General features: G+C 34.1%; 1 protein-coding gene across 5 annotated transcripts in view; it reads right to left on the reverse strand.

Moving 5' to 3' along the window:
• ACER3 (alkaline ceramidase 3) overlaps window positions 1–18,899 on the reverse strand; it is a 191,306-nt gene that overhangs the window by 36,940 nt on the left and 135,467 nt on the right. For all 5 annotated transcript variants that reach the window (XM_057750225.1, XM_057750228.1, XM_057750227.1 and 2 more), the window contains 3 exons: window positions 17,423–17,504; window positions 12,891–12,926; window positions 793–851 (listed from right to left, as the gene is read on the reverse strand). In XM_057750225.1, coding sequence (XP_057606208.1) covers window positions 793–851; window positions 12,891–12,926; window positions 17,423–17,504 — 177 coding nt within the window. The remainder of the gene's footprint in view (window positions 1–792; window positions 852–12,890; window positions 12,927–17,422; window positions 17,505–18,899) is intronic.

The raw sequence follows: 18,899 nt of genomic DNA on the forward strand, positions 1-18,899 counted from the left end.
TGAGGAGATGGGGTAGGAGGGAAATGGGTGTGGCCACAGAGAGACAACACAGAGATCCTTGTGGTGACAGAACTGTTCTGTATCTTGACTTGGTCAATGTCAAATCCTGGTTATGATATTGTACTATAGTTTTATAAGATGTTATCACGAGAGGAAATTGGTAAAGGGTACAGACAGTCTATTATTTCTTACAAATGCATGTGCTTCACAATTATCTCAAAACAAAAAGTTTAATTAAAAAAGAAAAAAAAAAGGAACAAACCCACAAATCATACTATTCACTTACTGAGCATATGTTATATGGCCAGGCCCTATGTCAGGTATTCACATAAAATATTTATTTTATTTTTCATAAACTCTATAAAGATTATGCCTATTTCCTAAAAGATCTTTCTGGAATGCTGTTTCTCTGTGATACTAATAGGCTTCCTTGAGAGGTGTTCTGCAAAAAGGGATCCTTAGTTAAGTAGTTTGAGAAACATAAAAACAATTGTTTTCTACTGTAGGATTTTTCAAGGCCTTTAATATACCCATGTACATTATAAATATTCAAAAGGAAGCCATCACACACAGCTTTCCTCAAATTTCTTTAATTTTAGAACTCTTGCTTTCACATGATGCCTACTAACAACTTGCTTAAATAATTAGTATTTCCTGCAATATACCATAATAAATGTTGGGTTATAAGTTTTCTATCAATATCCCTTCTGGAGTTGGGTTTTATGTGTTATTTCAATTTAGGCTACAGATTTACCACCTAAGAGTACTCTTTTGATGATCCAAACTACTTACCATGTAACAATATAAATAGATCGAACTACTAATGTGAAGACCAACATTCCATACATGACCTGAAGAAGAAAGGAAAAATGAAGTTAGTAAAATCATTATTCTTTGGCAAAGGAAGTATATTTTGCCTATTAAAAAAAGCATTTCCAGTTAAATGTAAACATTTATTATCTTCCATTACATTTTAAAAAACAAATGTATAATTATATAATTAAGAGTCATACTAACCTTTGAAGAAAGAGCCTGCTTGTGAATAATCAATATCAGAAGTCCCATGTCAATTTTAATTCTGAATGGTTACATGAAATTCTAAATATCTGCCCGAACAAATGCTGTATTTTTGCCTCACACTCCCTAGAGATCCTTCCCTTCATTAGCTTCACTTTCAGCAAATGATTCTACTTTCCATCTCATAAATCTAAACTCCTTTAAACTCTTCTCCTAAGTGTTTCTGCATTCATATGCATCCTCTCCCTGCATTCTTTCTCGAATTCCTAGTTTCCAAAGAAAGAGGTGCCCATTTCTTCTTGACTGAGGTTAATCTACTCCCCTGTGTTCTTTCTTCATTCTATATGGTCCCACATCTTCCCAGACTTGGCTCCAACAACTAACCTCTTTCTCTTCTATATTGAGCACTGGATAGGTACTACTAACAGGAAACCTGAACCTAGTGGGAAAATTTAACTTTTAAAAGTGTGAAATATTAAATACAAGAAAACTGAATAGAATATAAATGTATATCTTAACAAATATTTATAAAGCCAGTAGGTGGGAAAGGCACCATTCAGGTCAAGATACATGCTATCTCTTCCCAGTCCAACCCTCTCCCCTACTCCTTACAGAAAACCATGCTCCTGACTTTTATAATAAACATTTTCTTGCTTTTTTTTACATATTTACTAACAAACTGATCTCCTAAATATACAGTCCTAAATAGTAAGTTTTTAAATTTTAATTTTAATTTACAGTAGAATAATGTTACATACATTTGCTTTTGTCTTGTCTTTTAAGATTCAATTATGTTGCATATGTAGCCACAGTTCATTCATTTTTGATGTCACATAAATAAATACCACAATTTAGTCACCCATTCTTATGATGTTGATGGACATTTTTGGGTTATTTCCAGTTCTCACTGCTATGAACATTCTTATTCATATATTCCAGTGCACACATACAAAAGTTTCTCCAGGGTATGTACTTAGGAATGTAATTGCTGGGTCAGAGGGTATATTATTGTCAAAATTACTAAAAATTTCAAACTGTTTTCCAAAGTGGTCATACCAACATTTACTCCGACCAATGTGTATTCTGAGTGTTTCTTTAATGCCACATACTCAACACACGATATAGTCAGACTTCTAAATTTTTGTCAGTCTATGTGGTTTTAAATATGTATTTCCCTGATCACAAGCTGGACACTGAATATTATGTTCACTGGCCATTTTATGTCCGTGATTTTTTTATTCAGTTGCCCATCATTTTCTTACTTACTGATCCTTTTTTTAACTTTAAAAAACTTAAAATTAAAATATAACACACACACACAAAGTGCTCAAAATATAAACACCGTTTGATGATTATCACAAAACAAGTATCTTTGCAATTTTTGACTTTGTAGGTCAAAAAACTGAACTTTGGCAGGATACCATAAATCAACCTCATACCCCTCTCAAGTCCTATACTCTTCTCTTCCCCAAAGTTTACCACTATCCTGACTTCTCACATTAGAGTTCAGGTTTGCCTATTTTGAACTTCAATATAAATGGAACTCTATATTATATACTTGTGTCAAGCTTCTTTTACCTCAATATTGTATTTGTGAGCCTCATTCAACTTGCTATATGAGCTGTGGTATATTAGTGTTTCATTGCTATCTAATATTACATTATTTGAATATGTATATTTTATATATCCATTCTACTGCTGATGGACATTGGGGTCTAAGTTTTAGCTATTTATAATAATCCTGCTATAAACATTATATATATACATACATATGTATATATGTGTGTTTGTTTGTTTGTTTGTTTGTTTTGGTGTACATGTTCAGGGACTTCTACTGGGCATATGCCTAGGAGCCAAGCTGTTGGATCACAGAGTATGCATAAACTCAAGTTTATTAGTTTTTACAAACTGTTTTCCAAAGTGGCTATATCAATTAATACTCCCAAGCACAGTGTATGAGTGTTGCTTAATATCCTTGCTAGTCAGCCCTTGGTACTATAAAGTCTTTTTTATTTTAGCCACTCTGTTGGGTATGTAGTGATACCTCACTGCATTTTCATTTTTCATTTCCATGATGACTACTATAGATTGAATACCACTTTATAAGTTTATTAGCCATTTGGATATAATCTTTTGTGAAATGTCTCATCCATTCTGGGTCTCTTACTTTTTTTTTATTGATTTGTAGGAGGTCTTTACATATACTAGCCTTTGCTTGATTATACATGTTGTGAATAATTTATTCCACTCTATAGCACTACATGCTCACTCTCTTTATGGTATCTTTTGATGACCCTAAATTCTTAATTTTAACATAAATTAGTGTTGTCTGTGTCTTGTAATAATGGTATAGCTGTTTATTTATTTAGCTATTCTTTAATGTCTCTAAATGTGTTTTATAATTTCTTTCACATACAGGTCTTAGACATTTATGTTAGATTTATTCCTAAGTACTTCATATTTTAGATGATTATCATAAGTTGTATTTTTAAAATGTCATTTTCTACCTGTTTGATGCTGTTATATATAAACACAACCATTTTTTTTTTTGCAAACTGCTTTTATATAATGTGACTTTACCTTTTAAAATCTATTCTAATAACTTATCTGTAGAGTCTTTAGGTTTTCCCTATATACATTTGTATACCACTTGTGAATATTTACAGTTTTGTTTCATCCTTTTTAATTCAATAATTTTTATTTCTTCTTCTTGCCTGTGTGAGCCATGTCCTCCAGTACAAGATGAATAGAACTGGTGATAATAAGTACTGTAGTCTCATGCTCAGTCGCAAAAAGAAAGCTTTCAATGGTTCATGACTAAGTGTTATACTGAGTGTAGGCTTAAAAATTTTTTTTAAATAATATTTATGAGATTAAGAATCCCTCTTTTATTTCTAGTTTGCTAAGAGTTTTTTTTAAATCATGAATTAATATATTTTATCAAATGCTTATTCTGTATCTCTTGAGATTACACAATTTTTTTCCTTTAATCTTTTAATATGGTTTCCTAATATTGGTTAATAGTCTAACCAACTTGATACTCTTGGGGTACATTTAATTTAGTCACGTGCTTTATCCTATTTTTGTTTATATTGGCTGATTTGGTTTGGAAATATTTTGCTTAGGCTTCCACCTGTTATTTTAACGCTTTCAAACTCTCCTTACTGGTATTATAGTTTTGCTAGCCTCATACATGAGTTGGAGAATATCTCTTCTTTTTGTTCTATTCACTATGAGAATCTGGAATTATTTCTTCTTTTAATGTGTGGTAAACATTCTAGCAAAGTCATATTTGCACACAGATTTTTGACTACTGATTGAATTATTTTTAATTGTTATAGTACAATTCAGGTTTTCTATTCTCTATAAGTTTCTACAGGTTATACTTTTTCTAGGAATTTGTCCATTTAAAAAAATAAAAGAGTAAATTTACTGGCATAAAGTTGTTCATAATATTCAATTAACTTTTAATGTGGCCAGGACTTGATGTGATATCACTTTTTCATTTCTGATACTGATTGTGCTTGCCTTTCCCTCTCTTGATCAGATTCACCAAGGGTATGTTAATTTTACTTGTCTTTTTTTTAAAAAGCAACTTTTGGCCTTGCTGATTTTCTCCATAGTGTATTTCTTTTCTATTGTATTCCTTTTCGCTTTTATCTCTCACTTCTTGAAATATATGCTATATCTTTCTTTTTTTAGCTTTTTTGTTCTGGTACACACATTTTAAGGCTAGATATCTACCTCCAAATATTAATTTTGCTGAATCCAAGTTTTAACACGTATTTATTTTCATTGATTCAATTCAAAATATTTTCCAATTTCTATGATTTCTTTGATCTATGTTATATTACTTAAATTCTAACATAATTGTGTTACAGTCAGAAATTATATTCTGATTACAGTCCTTTGAAATTTGTTAGGACTTACTATACGAGCAAGTACATGGTCAGTTTTTGTAAATGTGGGGGAAAAGTGTTTCTACAATTGTTGGGTATAGTATTTTACATTTGATCTATAGGTCAAGTTTTTTAACCATGTTCTTTAAATCTTCTATATCTTCTATGAGTTACTGAGAGTTGTGTATCAAAATCACCTAAGATTATAGATTTCTCTATTTTTCTTCTAGTTCAGCTTTTTTTTATTGTATGTTGAGGTATTAGATATATTAAAGGTACATACAAAATTTAAATTATCATAATTTTCTGAATTAAATACTTATAATACTACAAAGTAATCCCTCTCTATCAATAGAAATACTTTCTCCTTAAAGTCTACTTTGTCTGATATTAAAATAACTATATCATATTTCTTTTGCTTAGTGTTTGCATGGTATATATTTTTCCATACTTTCAGTTTCAAGCTTTCTATATCCTGATATTTTAGGTAGACTCTCTTAGAAGCCCCTGCTATGACTCCTGCCTACTACTTTTGGTCTCTCTATTAAATAGAATCCAACAAATATTTATTGAGCATTGTACTAGACCCTGCGGACATAATGGTCTGAGTAAAAGGTTAACTAATATCCAGCCTGGGATGATGTAAGCCTGGCTGAGAATGAACTCAAGTCTCCCAGCCTTGAATACAACAGTTAAGATAAATGGGGAATGTTATGTCTGCTTTTGTTGCTGTGAGGGACTGCACCTAGGTGGCAGGCTTGGGGCGTGCATGAGAACAGTATAAAAGATGCCCACTGTAAAGAATGGCAGGGGAAAATAAAAGATAAAAAAGGGACTGTAGCTTCTACACGTTACAGTGACTTCCACTACACTTAGCTCTCCTCCCTGGCAGATGTACACAACTTAGGTGGATGAAAGGGCAAAAGAAGCTGTGTATAAGGATAGCACTGAATCTCCTGATGAGATGAAAATGTTACACCTGTTGTATCCTCTACCAAGTATTCTATAATAAAGCTAAGTAAACTCAGTATTAGATTAAAGCCTATTAGAGACTAATTGCCCACCTCAATCAGTAATTGCAGCCATGCTGCTATAACGGTGAACAGGAAAGGCATGATCCCTGTCCTCAACTGCGATTACAATCTAGTAAATGACAGTTAAAATGTAGTATTTTACCTGTGTGACAAAGATTGAACAGAGTATTTTGTAAGCACATAGGAAGGCCACCTAATCCAAACTTATGTAGATCAGAGAGACTTCCATGGACTAGGGATGCAATGTACAACATAAGAAATATAATTAACACTGCTATATGTTTTATATCAAAGTTGTTAAGAGAGTAAACCCTGAGTTCTCATCACAAGGAAAAAACCTTTTAAAAAATTTCTTTAATGTTGTATCTATATGAGATGACGGATGTTCACTAAACTTATTGTGATAATCATTTCATGATGTAAGTCAAATCATTATGTTACACATCTTAAACTTATAAAGCACTGTATGTCAATTATGTCAACACAACTGGAAGAAAAAGAAAGACTTTTTTGGAGGACATAATGTCTAGTTTTATAACTGAAGCATTAGTAGGACAAGCATTATTAACAATAACAAACATTATTCAGAGAAGGTGGAAGAGAGTAACCGGCATAGCTTGCATTCTGGCGACTAGAAAAAAGTAATGCTGTCTAGAATATATTGTTGGAGAGAAGAGCAGGAAAAATGAAGTCAAAAAGGTAAGCAGAGGTCAAGTCTGACTTTTCAAGTCATGTTAAGGAGTTGGGCTTTATCTTAAGAACAATGCAAAGTCAATGAAAGTTTCAGCAGTAGCTCAATATGATCACTTGTGTATTAGAAAAATGCCCCTGTCATGGTAGGTGGGAAATGAATTAGAAGGAGGCAAGACTGATGGAAAACAGACCACTGAAAAGGTATTGCAGTGACCCAGGTGAGACACGGGGCCTGAACTAGGGTAGTGTCAGTGGAAAAGGAGAAAAATGAATAGAGTAGGGAGATATTTAAGGCTTAGACTGATAATTAATTTGATATGGGAGTTAGTAAAAGTTGGCAAAATCAATGATGGCCTGGTTTATGACTTGGGCAGTTGGGTGTATAGTGAAATTGTTCATTGGGTTAAAGAACAATATGAAAAGAAGTGGGATAGAAATGTTAATTTCATTTCTAGATATGTTCAGAGTTTGAGGTGCCAGTTAGATATCCAAATGGAAATCTCTGGCAGGAGTTGGATACCTGGGTCTAAACCTTAGATGGAAAAACTGAGCTAAATTAACAGATTTAAGAATCACCAGCACAGAGAAGTCAAAAGAAATGAATTGTTCAGGGAGTACGTTAAATGTAACAGATGATGGACAAGAACCTATACACTGGAAGCACAACAGGGATTTTTCAAATGAATTTTCTTCTCTTCACAAGCACCTCTACCCTATACATTCTGATTATCCCCTAGGAATCTGAGGCAGACCCTGCTAGTGGCCTACTCAGTACCTATTCTTGCCTCTGCCTTTATAGAAGACTGATTTTATTAGGCTGGCAATATGTCCAGCTATAAAAGCTTGATTTCCCAGGCTTTCTTAAAGTTAGAGGTGTCCACATAAACTTTTTTCTATGAATCTTTTAAAATAAAAAGATAATAGAATACATACTTCTCTACTCCCTGCATTTTTCATCTAAAAAATATTTTATGAGGAATTTTCATCTTTCCATATTTAATATTTTTTTTGCTCTCCAGACTCCAAAGACTATAAAAATATTATTAGTGTTTTCTCCCTGCTAAAGCATCATAGAAACATGCTGTGTGTAAACTGAGACCTAGTATTTATCCTTAAGGAGCCTACAGCCTAGGAAAAAAGCATGTTTGTTTTTGTTTATCAGTTAAAAAGTATCTTGAGCAAAGCAGAAAAGCAATTTTTTGTTCTGTGACTTGCCATTAGGATGTCTATGTGGAAAGAGCTGAAGACAGATGAAACAGAGAGGTAAAAGAGGGCAAATTAAGTGGGATGGGGCTGTAGTGTGGGACCTTGGAAACTGTAGATATACAATAATTATTTTGATAATGAGGGAGACTGACTTTCAATATTTCTTCAGAGCTAACATTCTCTACCACTCATTCCTTGTGGTCTATTCCTTGGATTAAGCCAAAACATGGAGGGGAGTTCCATATCTGACCAGTTTATTTTCTACCAAGTACTGGGTTGATCAAGAAGTTTGTTTGGGTTTTCCGTAAGCTCTTACAGAAAAACCTGAACGAACTTTTTGGCCAACCCAATACTTATTGAATACTGACTAAGCGACAGCCATTGGACTAGGCATTCATCATTCAAAGATGAAAAGACACCGTATTCCTGACCTCAAAGAGCTCAGTCTAATAGAGGAGAGACATATGTAATCACATACCTAGTACTTGGATCTGGTTTCTAAATTCTATTCTCCACTAAAAGAAACCAAGGCTCCATGGAGATCAGGCCTGGAGCAGGGGAAGAAGATGAACCTAGAACATCTTTTTGTGCCAAAAAGTAAGAAATATTCAAAGAATGATGGGAACAGGTCAAAAGGACACAGACACCAGCCTGAAAGTGCTCCACTGGCTAAATCTGAGACAATTTGCACACCAAAATAAATTATGAGAGTAACAAATCAAAACTCATTGCATAAAATAGGAAAACAAGAGAGTCCATAGAGATAAAAATAAATAAATTAAAAGTTTAATAATTAAGAGTATTTTCATAAAGTCTCAGAGTACTTTACTACAAAGTTCTTATTAATTACGAAGGGATAAAGAATAACTGCACAATGGAGAAGTCTAGTGGACACTATCATAAGTCATCATGCACCAACATGCTCCAACATATTGACAACATACTTTCAAGCACAGCTATACCTAAGTTTCATACATTCAGTTTTCACATTTTTCCAAGTTCATTACTGAGCAAAAATCTAAACAGTAGTTTTCAATCTTTTGAAAAACAGATCTTTCTGGTAATAAATTAGATTCTGAAGTAACCTGCTATAGGGACATATCATATCATAAAAGCAATATGGGCTTTGGGGAAAGAAAAGATCTGGGTTCAATTTCCAGTTCTACCATGAATTAGCTGAGAAACACTGAGAAAATCACTTAACCCTTCTGACTCAGTTATCTCACCTATAAAATGAAGATAATTCCTAACCAGGTTTGTTGATATTCAAGTGAGATAACGAATGAGTCAATCTATATAAACTACATGAAAGCACATATAATATTTAGCACATAATAGATACTAAAAAAACGTTAGCTTCTTTTCCAAGTGTGCTTATAGTAGTTTCCTTCTACCCTAATTTGTAATGAAATGGCACAAATGAAACATAATAGAATAAATTTTTTAAAAAAATCTACTTAAGTTCCTGTTTTTCAAATTGTTTACATAGTGTGTTCTTTCTTGCAAACCTTGAGGGTCAAATTAGAAGGGGGAGTAATATGTCATGTGTAAAAACAATCTTTAGGAGACATCTACTTTGGCAAGAAGATTTTAAGCACCGGTACTCTTTGAGACATTAGATGAGATCTCATCTGAGATATTCAATTACTGATTTGTCAATTAGCTGCTTTAAGAGTGATCAATAACTTCTTAAATGTGCTTTTAATCTATTCTCATGTATGCTTTTCTTTTTGTTTTCTTGCTTAAGATATGTTGGTGCTTCCATTGAACAGGACAGCTATGTGATTTGAGTACTATCCTTTGCAAGGCCATCAAATTAAATAAACAGCATCTGGCTCTCTTCTGAAGATGTCTGGATCACCTTGGATATAATACAGTAAAGTAGAACTGTTATCAATATATTCTCCCTCAGGGAAGCTAATCTGGTTAGCAAGACAATCATCCTTGTTGTGACAGATACTTTTAATTGTACTATCACTACTTATCTCTCTAGCTCAACTCAAATATCTCCTTTCAGAAGCTTTCTATGATCATCATAGGCAGAAATTTATGCATGTTGTCTTATATCTTACTAAGTACTTTTAGTATCACACAGTATTATGTTTACTGCCTCGTGCTTTGCATTATCTTATATTAATTATTTTTATATAATCCTTGTGAAATACTACGTTTCCTTGTTTTGTATATTTTACAGATGAAGATATTGAAGAATAGGTACAGGAAGAAATTTGTCCATGGATAACAAAATAGTAAGAAATTGAGATTCCAAACTTCAAGAAATCAAAGTGGAAAGAAATCAAGATTCCAGTCCTAAGTCAGAGCTCCTTTAGATTAGACCACATTACTTTTCTTTCCTTTTCCATTATTTTTAAGTTCTTGCAAAATATTGTAAATCTTGTCACAAATTCCAAAACAATTTTTCCATTTACAATTTCCAAAACAAATTTTCTAAGTTTCTACACATAAAAATATCAACAGTTACATGAAAGAATGAGAATAATACTTCAAACTTTGACAATTAGAAGATTCTCAGAAAAAGAAGTTCCTTTTCTTAAGAATTATGCCCAGAAAATAATTAGGGACAGATATGTTCAATCCATAAGTATAAATAGAAAGTATAAATTCCAATTACTTAACAGATCAGCATAGGATACTCTAGATTAGACATTTGAAGCAAAGGTCTCTCTCTCTCTCTTTTTTTTTTTTTCCTAAAGGTCTCTTTAAATAAAACTTTACAAAGCAGTGAGGAATAGTACTGTATCAAAATAGTGGGCCATTTTCCTTAACTTGTTCTTCAGTATTAGAGTAAGTAATAATTTAGCTACATGCAATAGGTGTATTTTGTAATCCTATTTTGAATCATCTAAGCAGACAGACTGTGCCCTTGCCTACATCAGTACTTCTTTTACATGTTTCTTTCAAAATGTATACACTACAAATAAGTTTTTACAAGTCAATCCTCCTGACCAGATAGTGAGCTCTTTGAGACCAGCAGCCATGTCTTATGTGTTTAGTATATTAATATTAGTTAACATTTATAGAGTGTTTTGCAATGTGCTAAGGTTTTAATGCATTATTTCATTCAATACTCAGACAACTTTAGGAGATTATTTTACCAACTTTAGAGATAAGGTCTATTGAGATCTATAAGAGCAGAGACCTCATTATTTCACTCACTAGTATATCTCCTGTGCCTAGTACAGCACTTGGCACATTGAAGACACTTAAAAAGTATTTGTTGAATAATGAGGAAACCAAAGCTCAAAGAAGTTAAGTAACTTATCCAGAGCATACAGTGAGTTTAAGTGGAAGACTAGTTTGAACCCAGGTCTGCCTGACTTTAGATCTTAAAAGTCTGTGCTCTACTGCCTCTTTATTTCCAACTTCCAGCTCAGAATTTGGTACTGAGAAAGTACACAGTAAACATCTGATGAATGAACAAATGAATGTCCTACCTTCAGATTGCTTATCCACTTAACCCTAGCATTCCCCTACTTCTTCACTTCCCTATCCTGATTTTTAATCTCTAAGCCTAGGATATAAGCCATAGCTATAAGTTTTCATCCTGCCTACCTTCCTATCAGCATACACAGATATCTATGTATCTTCCCTATACACAGAGAAGGAAATATTTATTACTAGAAAAACACGTGGAAATTGCAGCATGGAAAGTTATATGAATAGTTTGTTCCTTTTATTATATAAACACAGTGTCAAATAAGTTAAAAGCACAATACAGAAAATTGAATGGTCATAAACTTAGAAAAATTAACTCAAAATTTCCAAATTTTGTGGTTTTTTGTGGTTATGATTTTTCTTTCTTATAAAGGCAAATAAGATGATAAAAACTTAAGCATTCTTCATATAAATAAACACTTCATTTTTTATTATTTTCATTTTTCGCCAATAAATATTTCTAATAAAGGGGTAAATATATAATGACATCACTTCAAGCTATAATAAACAGGAAAGTGAGAATGCCCCACCGCCCATAATATCTATATTAGTACATCTACTTTCAGCTGGCCTGTGGAAAAAAACAAGGCACAATAATGTGAATTTGGGATTTATTTCTTCAAAAAACAGATTTCAGATGACTATCGCATATTTTAAGTTTAAAAGATTACATGAACACTTACTTTTTTTATATAAGCACAAAATATTCTAAAAGTACAAGGCCTCTAATCCTCCTGAAATGTGTGCTTGTTTGCTTATTTATTTATTTATCCCTATCTACCTACTTTATCTATGTATCTATGTATCTATGTATCTATCTATCTATCTATCTATCTATCTATCTATCTTGTTTTGTTAAAAGGATGGTGACAGGAGTCAAATCTAGTTACAATCCTGGCTTTGCCCCTTAATAACTGTGTAACCCTGGGGCAAATTACCTAATATCTCTGAGCTCATTTCCTTTAAAATGTAGACAATAATCCATAATTTGTAGGACTGCTGGGGAGATTAGAGTCTATGTGGTAGTAAGCATAGTGACAGGCACATCATAGCACTCAATAGCTCTCTTTATTTAGGGTCTGATATTTCATTTTACTCTGGTTTCATTCCAGGGTGCACTTCAATTATTATTTCTTACACCAAAGTTTCCTATGCTTGTTTCCCTCAGTATAAATAACCTCCTACCTCAAAAAACTACTTAAAATAGATGTTAGACTGAAAATTCCTTGAGTATTTTCCCCTTATCTTTTCTAGAAAATAATGCCATAAAAAGACTGTTTACATGTGCAAGAGCATAATGCTTCCTGGGTTTTGTTTTTTTTTCTGCTTATGAGAGCAATGCTGCACCTGCATGACTATCTACCAACAGCCAGTGGGGCCCGGGCATTGGCTGTTTTTGGTATATTCCTATTTTGCTTACATCTGCTTCTATAGGAACTTGTTTGCAATCTCTGTTTTAAACACTGTTGTTTCCTAGAACATCTACCATTTCATTTACAGAAGCTATATATGCATATAATTTACTAGAAAAGGAAAATACAAGGCACGTTAAATAATAAAATGTGTAATAATTTTAAAAAATTACCTGATGGAATACAGGCTCCTTTACCTTAAGGTAAACCTAAAAAAATATTAAAAGAAATACATGTGAATGAAGTGCATTATGAAGGGGAAAGAAAACCTGTTCCTACAACTCTGCAAATCTCAAGCCTCTCCTGCTTCCCTAGTCTTGTTCTTAGATCTAATTCCAGCCATATAAAACCAATCAGATTACGTGGCTTGCCACAAAACGGCTACCACCTATAGGTGGGTGTGCCCCAGTGCTAGCTTCATCGTGGTAAACTAAATGTTTCAAAGCTGTTGTGGATTACTCTGGCCTCTTGGTTTCTGCATCAGCATCAAGGAGAGGTAAAGGTGCATGGATACTCATGAGGGCTGAGGTTACACTGACAATCCCTGCAGCAGATCTATTCTACAGCAGCAAGAACACCTGGCTTAGAGACAGGAGTTAAATTTCAAACTGCCACTTACTTGCTACATGCCTGAGCTAGTCACTTAACCAGAAGACTCATTTTTCCTTATCTGGATAATGGGAATAATAGTGGTGAGCAATAATAAGGCAAATTATGTGTGAGTGTCTAGCGCATATGTGCTAATAAGTGAAAACATTTAAAACAAATTTCTTGTCCTTTCTTCTGCTTCTGAAAACCTCTAACTCATTCACCTAGATACACTTTCAGTTACACAAACCCTAGTTTTAGGCTCTAGTGTCATGTGGGTGATTAAGTTCAATGCCTACTTATTGCATGCATTTATTGCCCTATAAGAGTATACCTTTAAAATGACATGATAGAGAGGAGTCACAATTTAACTCATAACCCTGAAAGGACTCCTATCACTTACAAGACAAAGTCCAAATTTCAAAGCCTTTCATGATCGTGCTGTGCCCTTTCTGTTTGGCCTTATTCCTCTCCTCTTGTCTCTTTCTCATCCTAGGCTCCAGAAAGTATAGTGCTACCCCAAATATGCTGGTTTCATGTGTCTGTATCTTTAAACATGCTGTGCTTTACTTTGTTCAGAAATCGCCCCCTGCTGGTAAACACTCATCTTTCCAAATTCAGCTCAAACTATACCCATTTCTTGAAGTCTTTTCTGATTCCTTCTCTGCTTAGCAGAATCCACCACTCATCCTCCTCTCTACCTGACTGTCCATATATAAACTTCATGGAACTTATTAGTTTATTTGTTTCTCTCCCTAAACAGGGCAATAATCTTTTCAGCAGAAAGGACCGTTCTTATCTACCAATACAGCCACATTTAATGTAGTGCTGATCTCATAAAGTTTATGTAATTTTATAGTTTGGCTACTGAACTTCTTATTCCTGGAGGAAGTTCCTTCACTACAACAAGAGCAGATTATTTCCTTTAAGCACCCATAGAGCTTTAATAGTAAGATGTGTATGAAATATTTATAATGTATAACTCTAAACTCTGTAAGGCAGAATGCTTTTAATCTCTGAAATTTGTTATTTCAAAATATTAATTTTCCTTTACATAATTTCAGGTTCTCATTGTTACTAATAAAAGAAATGCAGAAGGGCATGCCTCTTAAAAGCATTTTTTAAAGAACTTTTATTGAGATACAACTGACATACAATAAACTGCGTATATATAAAGTGTACAATTATATATTTTTTTCTTATTTAAAAGGATTTTTTAAAGCAAAAGAATTATGGAGTCCCTACGATGTGCAAAGTATTTATTCTTACAACTAATATGAAATGTATGCTATTATTATTTTCATTTTACAGATGAGGAAAACTAAAGCAGAGAGAGGTTAAGTAACTTGCCCAAAGTCCCATAGTTATTAAGTAACAGTGTCAGTCCAAACTCAGATGTGACTGACTCCCAAACCTAAGTTTCCAACCACATCAGCTCTCAACTTACGAGGTAAACTGTCTTGACTACCACCAATTCTCCATATAAATCTGGTTGGCCAGGCAAGTCACTAAAACTCTCTGGACGTTAATATCTTCTTTAATATAGTAACAAGACTTCCTTTCACCTCTGAAATTCTAGGATTCTTTCCTGATTAATGAGTATGTAGTTTATGCAAAGGACTACACAGGGCAATGTAGAAACATAAGAAAATAGAGTATCTGTGCTCTTTCAATCTCTTATTCACCTTCTCAATTCACTGAAATCTAGCTTCTGCCTCCAGCAATCTGCTGCTGCCAGTACCCTCATTAAGGTCACTTGGCCTTTTAATTAAAAATTTTAAGGATCAAACCTCAATTTCATTTTATTCATCTTAGAGACAACTAATACTGTTACCCTTTCTAGAAACCTCTTTGTACTCTGTGACATCAAAGTCTCCTGGTTTTCCTACTCTGATTACCTCCTTTTTGGCTCTACCTCTTTCACTTGACCCTCAAGTGGTCAGTGTTCCAATGTACAGCATGATAACTATAGCTAATAATACTGGAATGAATACTGGAAATGCACTAAAAGAGTAGATTTCAGGTGCTTTCATCACACACACAGAAAAAGTAACTATGTGATAAGATATGTTAATTAGCCTGACTGTAGTAATATTTTCACTATGTATATGTATATTAAATCATGTGGTACACCTTTAATGTATAAATTTAAATTTTTATTTTAAAATGTTGATTCTTATGGAATTCCTTAGATATGACAAAATGAGATATTCTCATTTTTATCTTTTTTTAAAATTTTTTAAAAATTTTTTACGAGTAGGTCTTTGTTGGTTACCTACCTTAAATACAGGAATGTGTACATGTCAATCCCAAACTCCCAATCTGTCCCTCCCCCATAAAAGAATTCGCATATTGATAGGTTTTAAATGTCAAACAGACAAATCAACTGTAACTTTGACGGTATACTATCATAAATGTATATCCTTTTGTTTTTACTGAGGAAAGAAAAAAAGCCAGTGTTCCATGGGGTTGTATCTTTGGTCATCATAATGGCCTATGCTATCTCTGTGCTAGTTCATCTATCCCCGAATTTCTAGTACTACCTATAAGTGGACAACTATCAAATCCACATCTTCAGCCCAGCCTACTTGTTAAGCCTCAGATATCATTAATATCAGGCATCTCAATCTCAGCACATTCCAAAGTGATCTACCCCTACCTCTACCCTGTGACACAAACCTATTCATTATCTTTCCTGCAAAATCTGCTCATGCTCCAAGTTGCCTGTCTTGGTTAAGGACCTACTACGTACTGTGAGGACCAGGCCATAAACTGATCATCCTAGACAATTCCTTCTTTTTACTCCATTCCTACTACTTTCTACTTAGTGTGTCACAAGTACCATGGATTATTTACGACAGCTATTTTACTGCAGTCTGAGTCTCATATCTTGCCTAAGCAAATGCAAAACTTCCTAGGTCTAGCCTCATACTCCTCTAATCCATCATCCATAATTAAATCCTTCTAAAGCATATATCTAATGCTGGTTTTCTTCTACTTTAAACCAGTTAATAGCTCCACTCTACCTTGAGGATAAAAATCCAAATTTAAACATGGCGTATAAGAGTTTTCATAATCTGATGTTCGTCTAATTCACTACACTTGTTCAGTTCTCACCACTTAACTTATGATCCAGTCATATTAAATCTCTCCAAATTCAACTGGCAATGACAATTTAATGAGAAAATAAATGTAAAGTACTCAGTAGAGTATCTGGCACATACTAAGCACTTAAAAACAATAGTTTACCATGTGTTCCAAGGTTCTACGCCTGTGGACAATGTAATGGTCTATTTAGAAGTGCTTCACAATACTTTTACCCAGGGGCCTGGAGAACTCCTAATCAATTAAAACCCAGCTCAAGTGACCTCTCCGCAGCTTTCTTTGACCCACTCAAGCAATTCATTAATCCTCCTTTATCTCATCATCATATAACTAGTTTTTACCTCCACGACTGCAGTTACCATCTTTTGATCCAATTCTTTGTTTACATGTTTAAGTTCCCCACTAGAATGCGGTCCTCAAGCATAGTGACTGCTTCTTAGCCATCTTTGTATTTTCTGTTACCTGATATGGTAGGTTTGTGATAAAAGTTTGTTGAAGTGAATATCTCTTAATACAAAGTGTAATTCGCTTGAGGAAAAAAAAAGCTAGGACAGGATCAGAAGTGACCAGCTACCTCAACGTATTTGGAAAAGGTTAACCATTAAAAGAGTCATACTAGGACCTATGGAGCAGAGCCAATATCTTTTTTTAACAAATAGGAGGTAATATGTTCATCCATGAGGAAAAGTTAATTGTTTTCCATTGCTACTAAATATTTGCCATTTTACTTTTTCCCCTTCTGTAAAAAACAAATAAACAAACGAAATAAAACCCCCCTAAAGCCCAAACCAAACCCAAAAACAAAAAAAAAAAAAACAGATTTTTAAAAAAGTTGTTTCAACTTTTTGCTGAGAAGTAACACCTAAAACAAAGGAGCAATATCTATAAGTGAGTTTTGTGTAGAAATATTTCAGTTTGAACAGCATGAAGCAAACATTATAAGCAAAATGTACCAAACTTCATAAATGGCTAGTTCACATGCTTAATATGTTAGAAATAAAATATGACTTACTGTGGTTACTATTAAACTGAATAGAACTAAGGTAAAAAGCAGGTGGTAGTTTACAGAGTTCTTCATCTTGAAACACTCAAACCTTAAAAAGAAAAAAGAGAGAGAAAGAAACTTGTTTTAGAATATATAACTAGGAAAACAATAGAATGCTGTTTTACCACTTGTATACATGCACCTGGGTCTAGTGATGCCTATGATTTCCTCTTAACCACATGCTCATCTTAGAGAACCCACACTGCCTACAGCCTCCATGAGGCTTCGGGGACCAGAAGCAGACACCTGACTTAAACTGGGCCAGTGAGAGGATCTTTTCTGAAAATTTGGAGTTTGGGAGCCAGAGACTGAATCAAGTGTAGAGAGTCAAAGTACAAAGCCATGTGGACTCAAGGTCTGATGCTTATTGTTGGGCAACTAACTTGAAGTAGATAAGTGAGTAGAGAAGTGATCTGCAGGAAGAGAAAAAGAAAGCAGATACAAAGACCTGAAGCCACGTGGAGAGGAAGGAACAGAGAAAACAGACAGGGAGAAAGAAGCTGCCCTTCCAGTTCTAATGAGCTGGACGTCAGGCTACTGGGTGACATATAATTCCCTCGTGTCCTTACAATAAATAAATCTCTCCTAAATCAACTGGCTTGAGTAGGTTTCCACATCTTGGAACAAATGATCCCTGACTAAGGCACACTGTCATAGAAAGTATCACTCTATTACAATTGTCTCTTTACTTATTTGTCTCCCCAACTAAACTGTGAATTTCTTGTATGCCCGGATAAGATCTTTTTTTCATGTATCTAGTCACTAGGAAAGTCTGACACAGAAATCATTCAGTAAATAAGTAAATATGAACATATATTTGGCTCTCGGTTAAGTATCCAACCTTTGAGCCTATGTTTTGTACAAGCAGCAGGAGAGTTCTCTACTAATTAATAGGAGTTGGATCCAGCTCCTACTTCCTTACGTGTAAAGAAAGGTGGCTGGAAAGTAATGGCGATCATATTGAAAAGAATCAGATAACCATTACATAAAGGATTCAGAGAAGTCTTATTAGCACTAGGGATCTCTTTGCTAGCACGAAGATCGCTTTCTTTTACCTATAAATTCTGAGACTTGATGACTTTTTGTGAGTGTGCATGCTCTTTGATGGTTTTACCATGGTTTATTGCTTGGTTTAATGAGATACATAATGTCAACTATAAATTGGAACTTGCCATCTGCCTATACAAGAATTAAATCACTTTGTGCTGCTATAGGTACTGACCTTCTACATCCCCTGAAGGGAATTCAGGATGGAGACCAGGAATGAAGCACTCTGTGCTTTGGAGGATGGGCGGAACAGGTTTTTAGATAGCTAGATGTTTTCAGGAGCTGATTTTATGAGCCCAACCCTTGCATCCCCTCATATCTAGAAAAGCACTAAATCCCTACATGGTGACATCTGCTCCTCACGACCAGCAGAAACCCCCTACAAAACAAATGTGTT

The sequence above is a fragment of the Hippopotamus amphibius genome, chromosome 9, assembly GCF_030028045.1.
Source record: "Hippopotamus amphibius kiboko isolate mHipAmp2 chromosome 9, mHipAmp2.hap2, whole genome shotgun sequence".
Taxonomy (NCBI): domain Eukaryota; kingdom Metazoa; phylum Chordata; class Mammalia; order Artiodactyla; family Hippopotamidae; genus Hippopotamus; species Hippopotamus amphibius.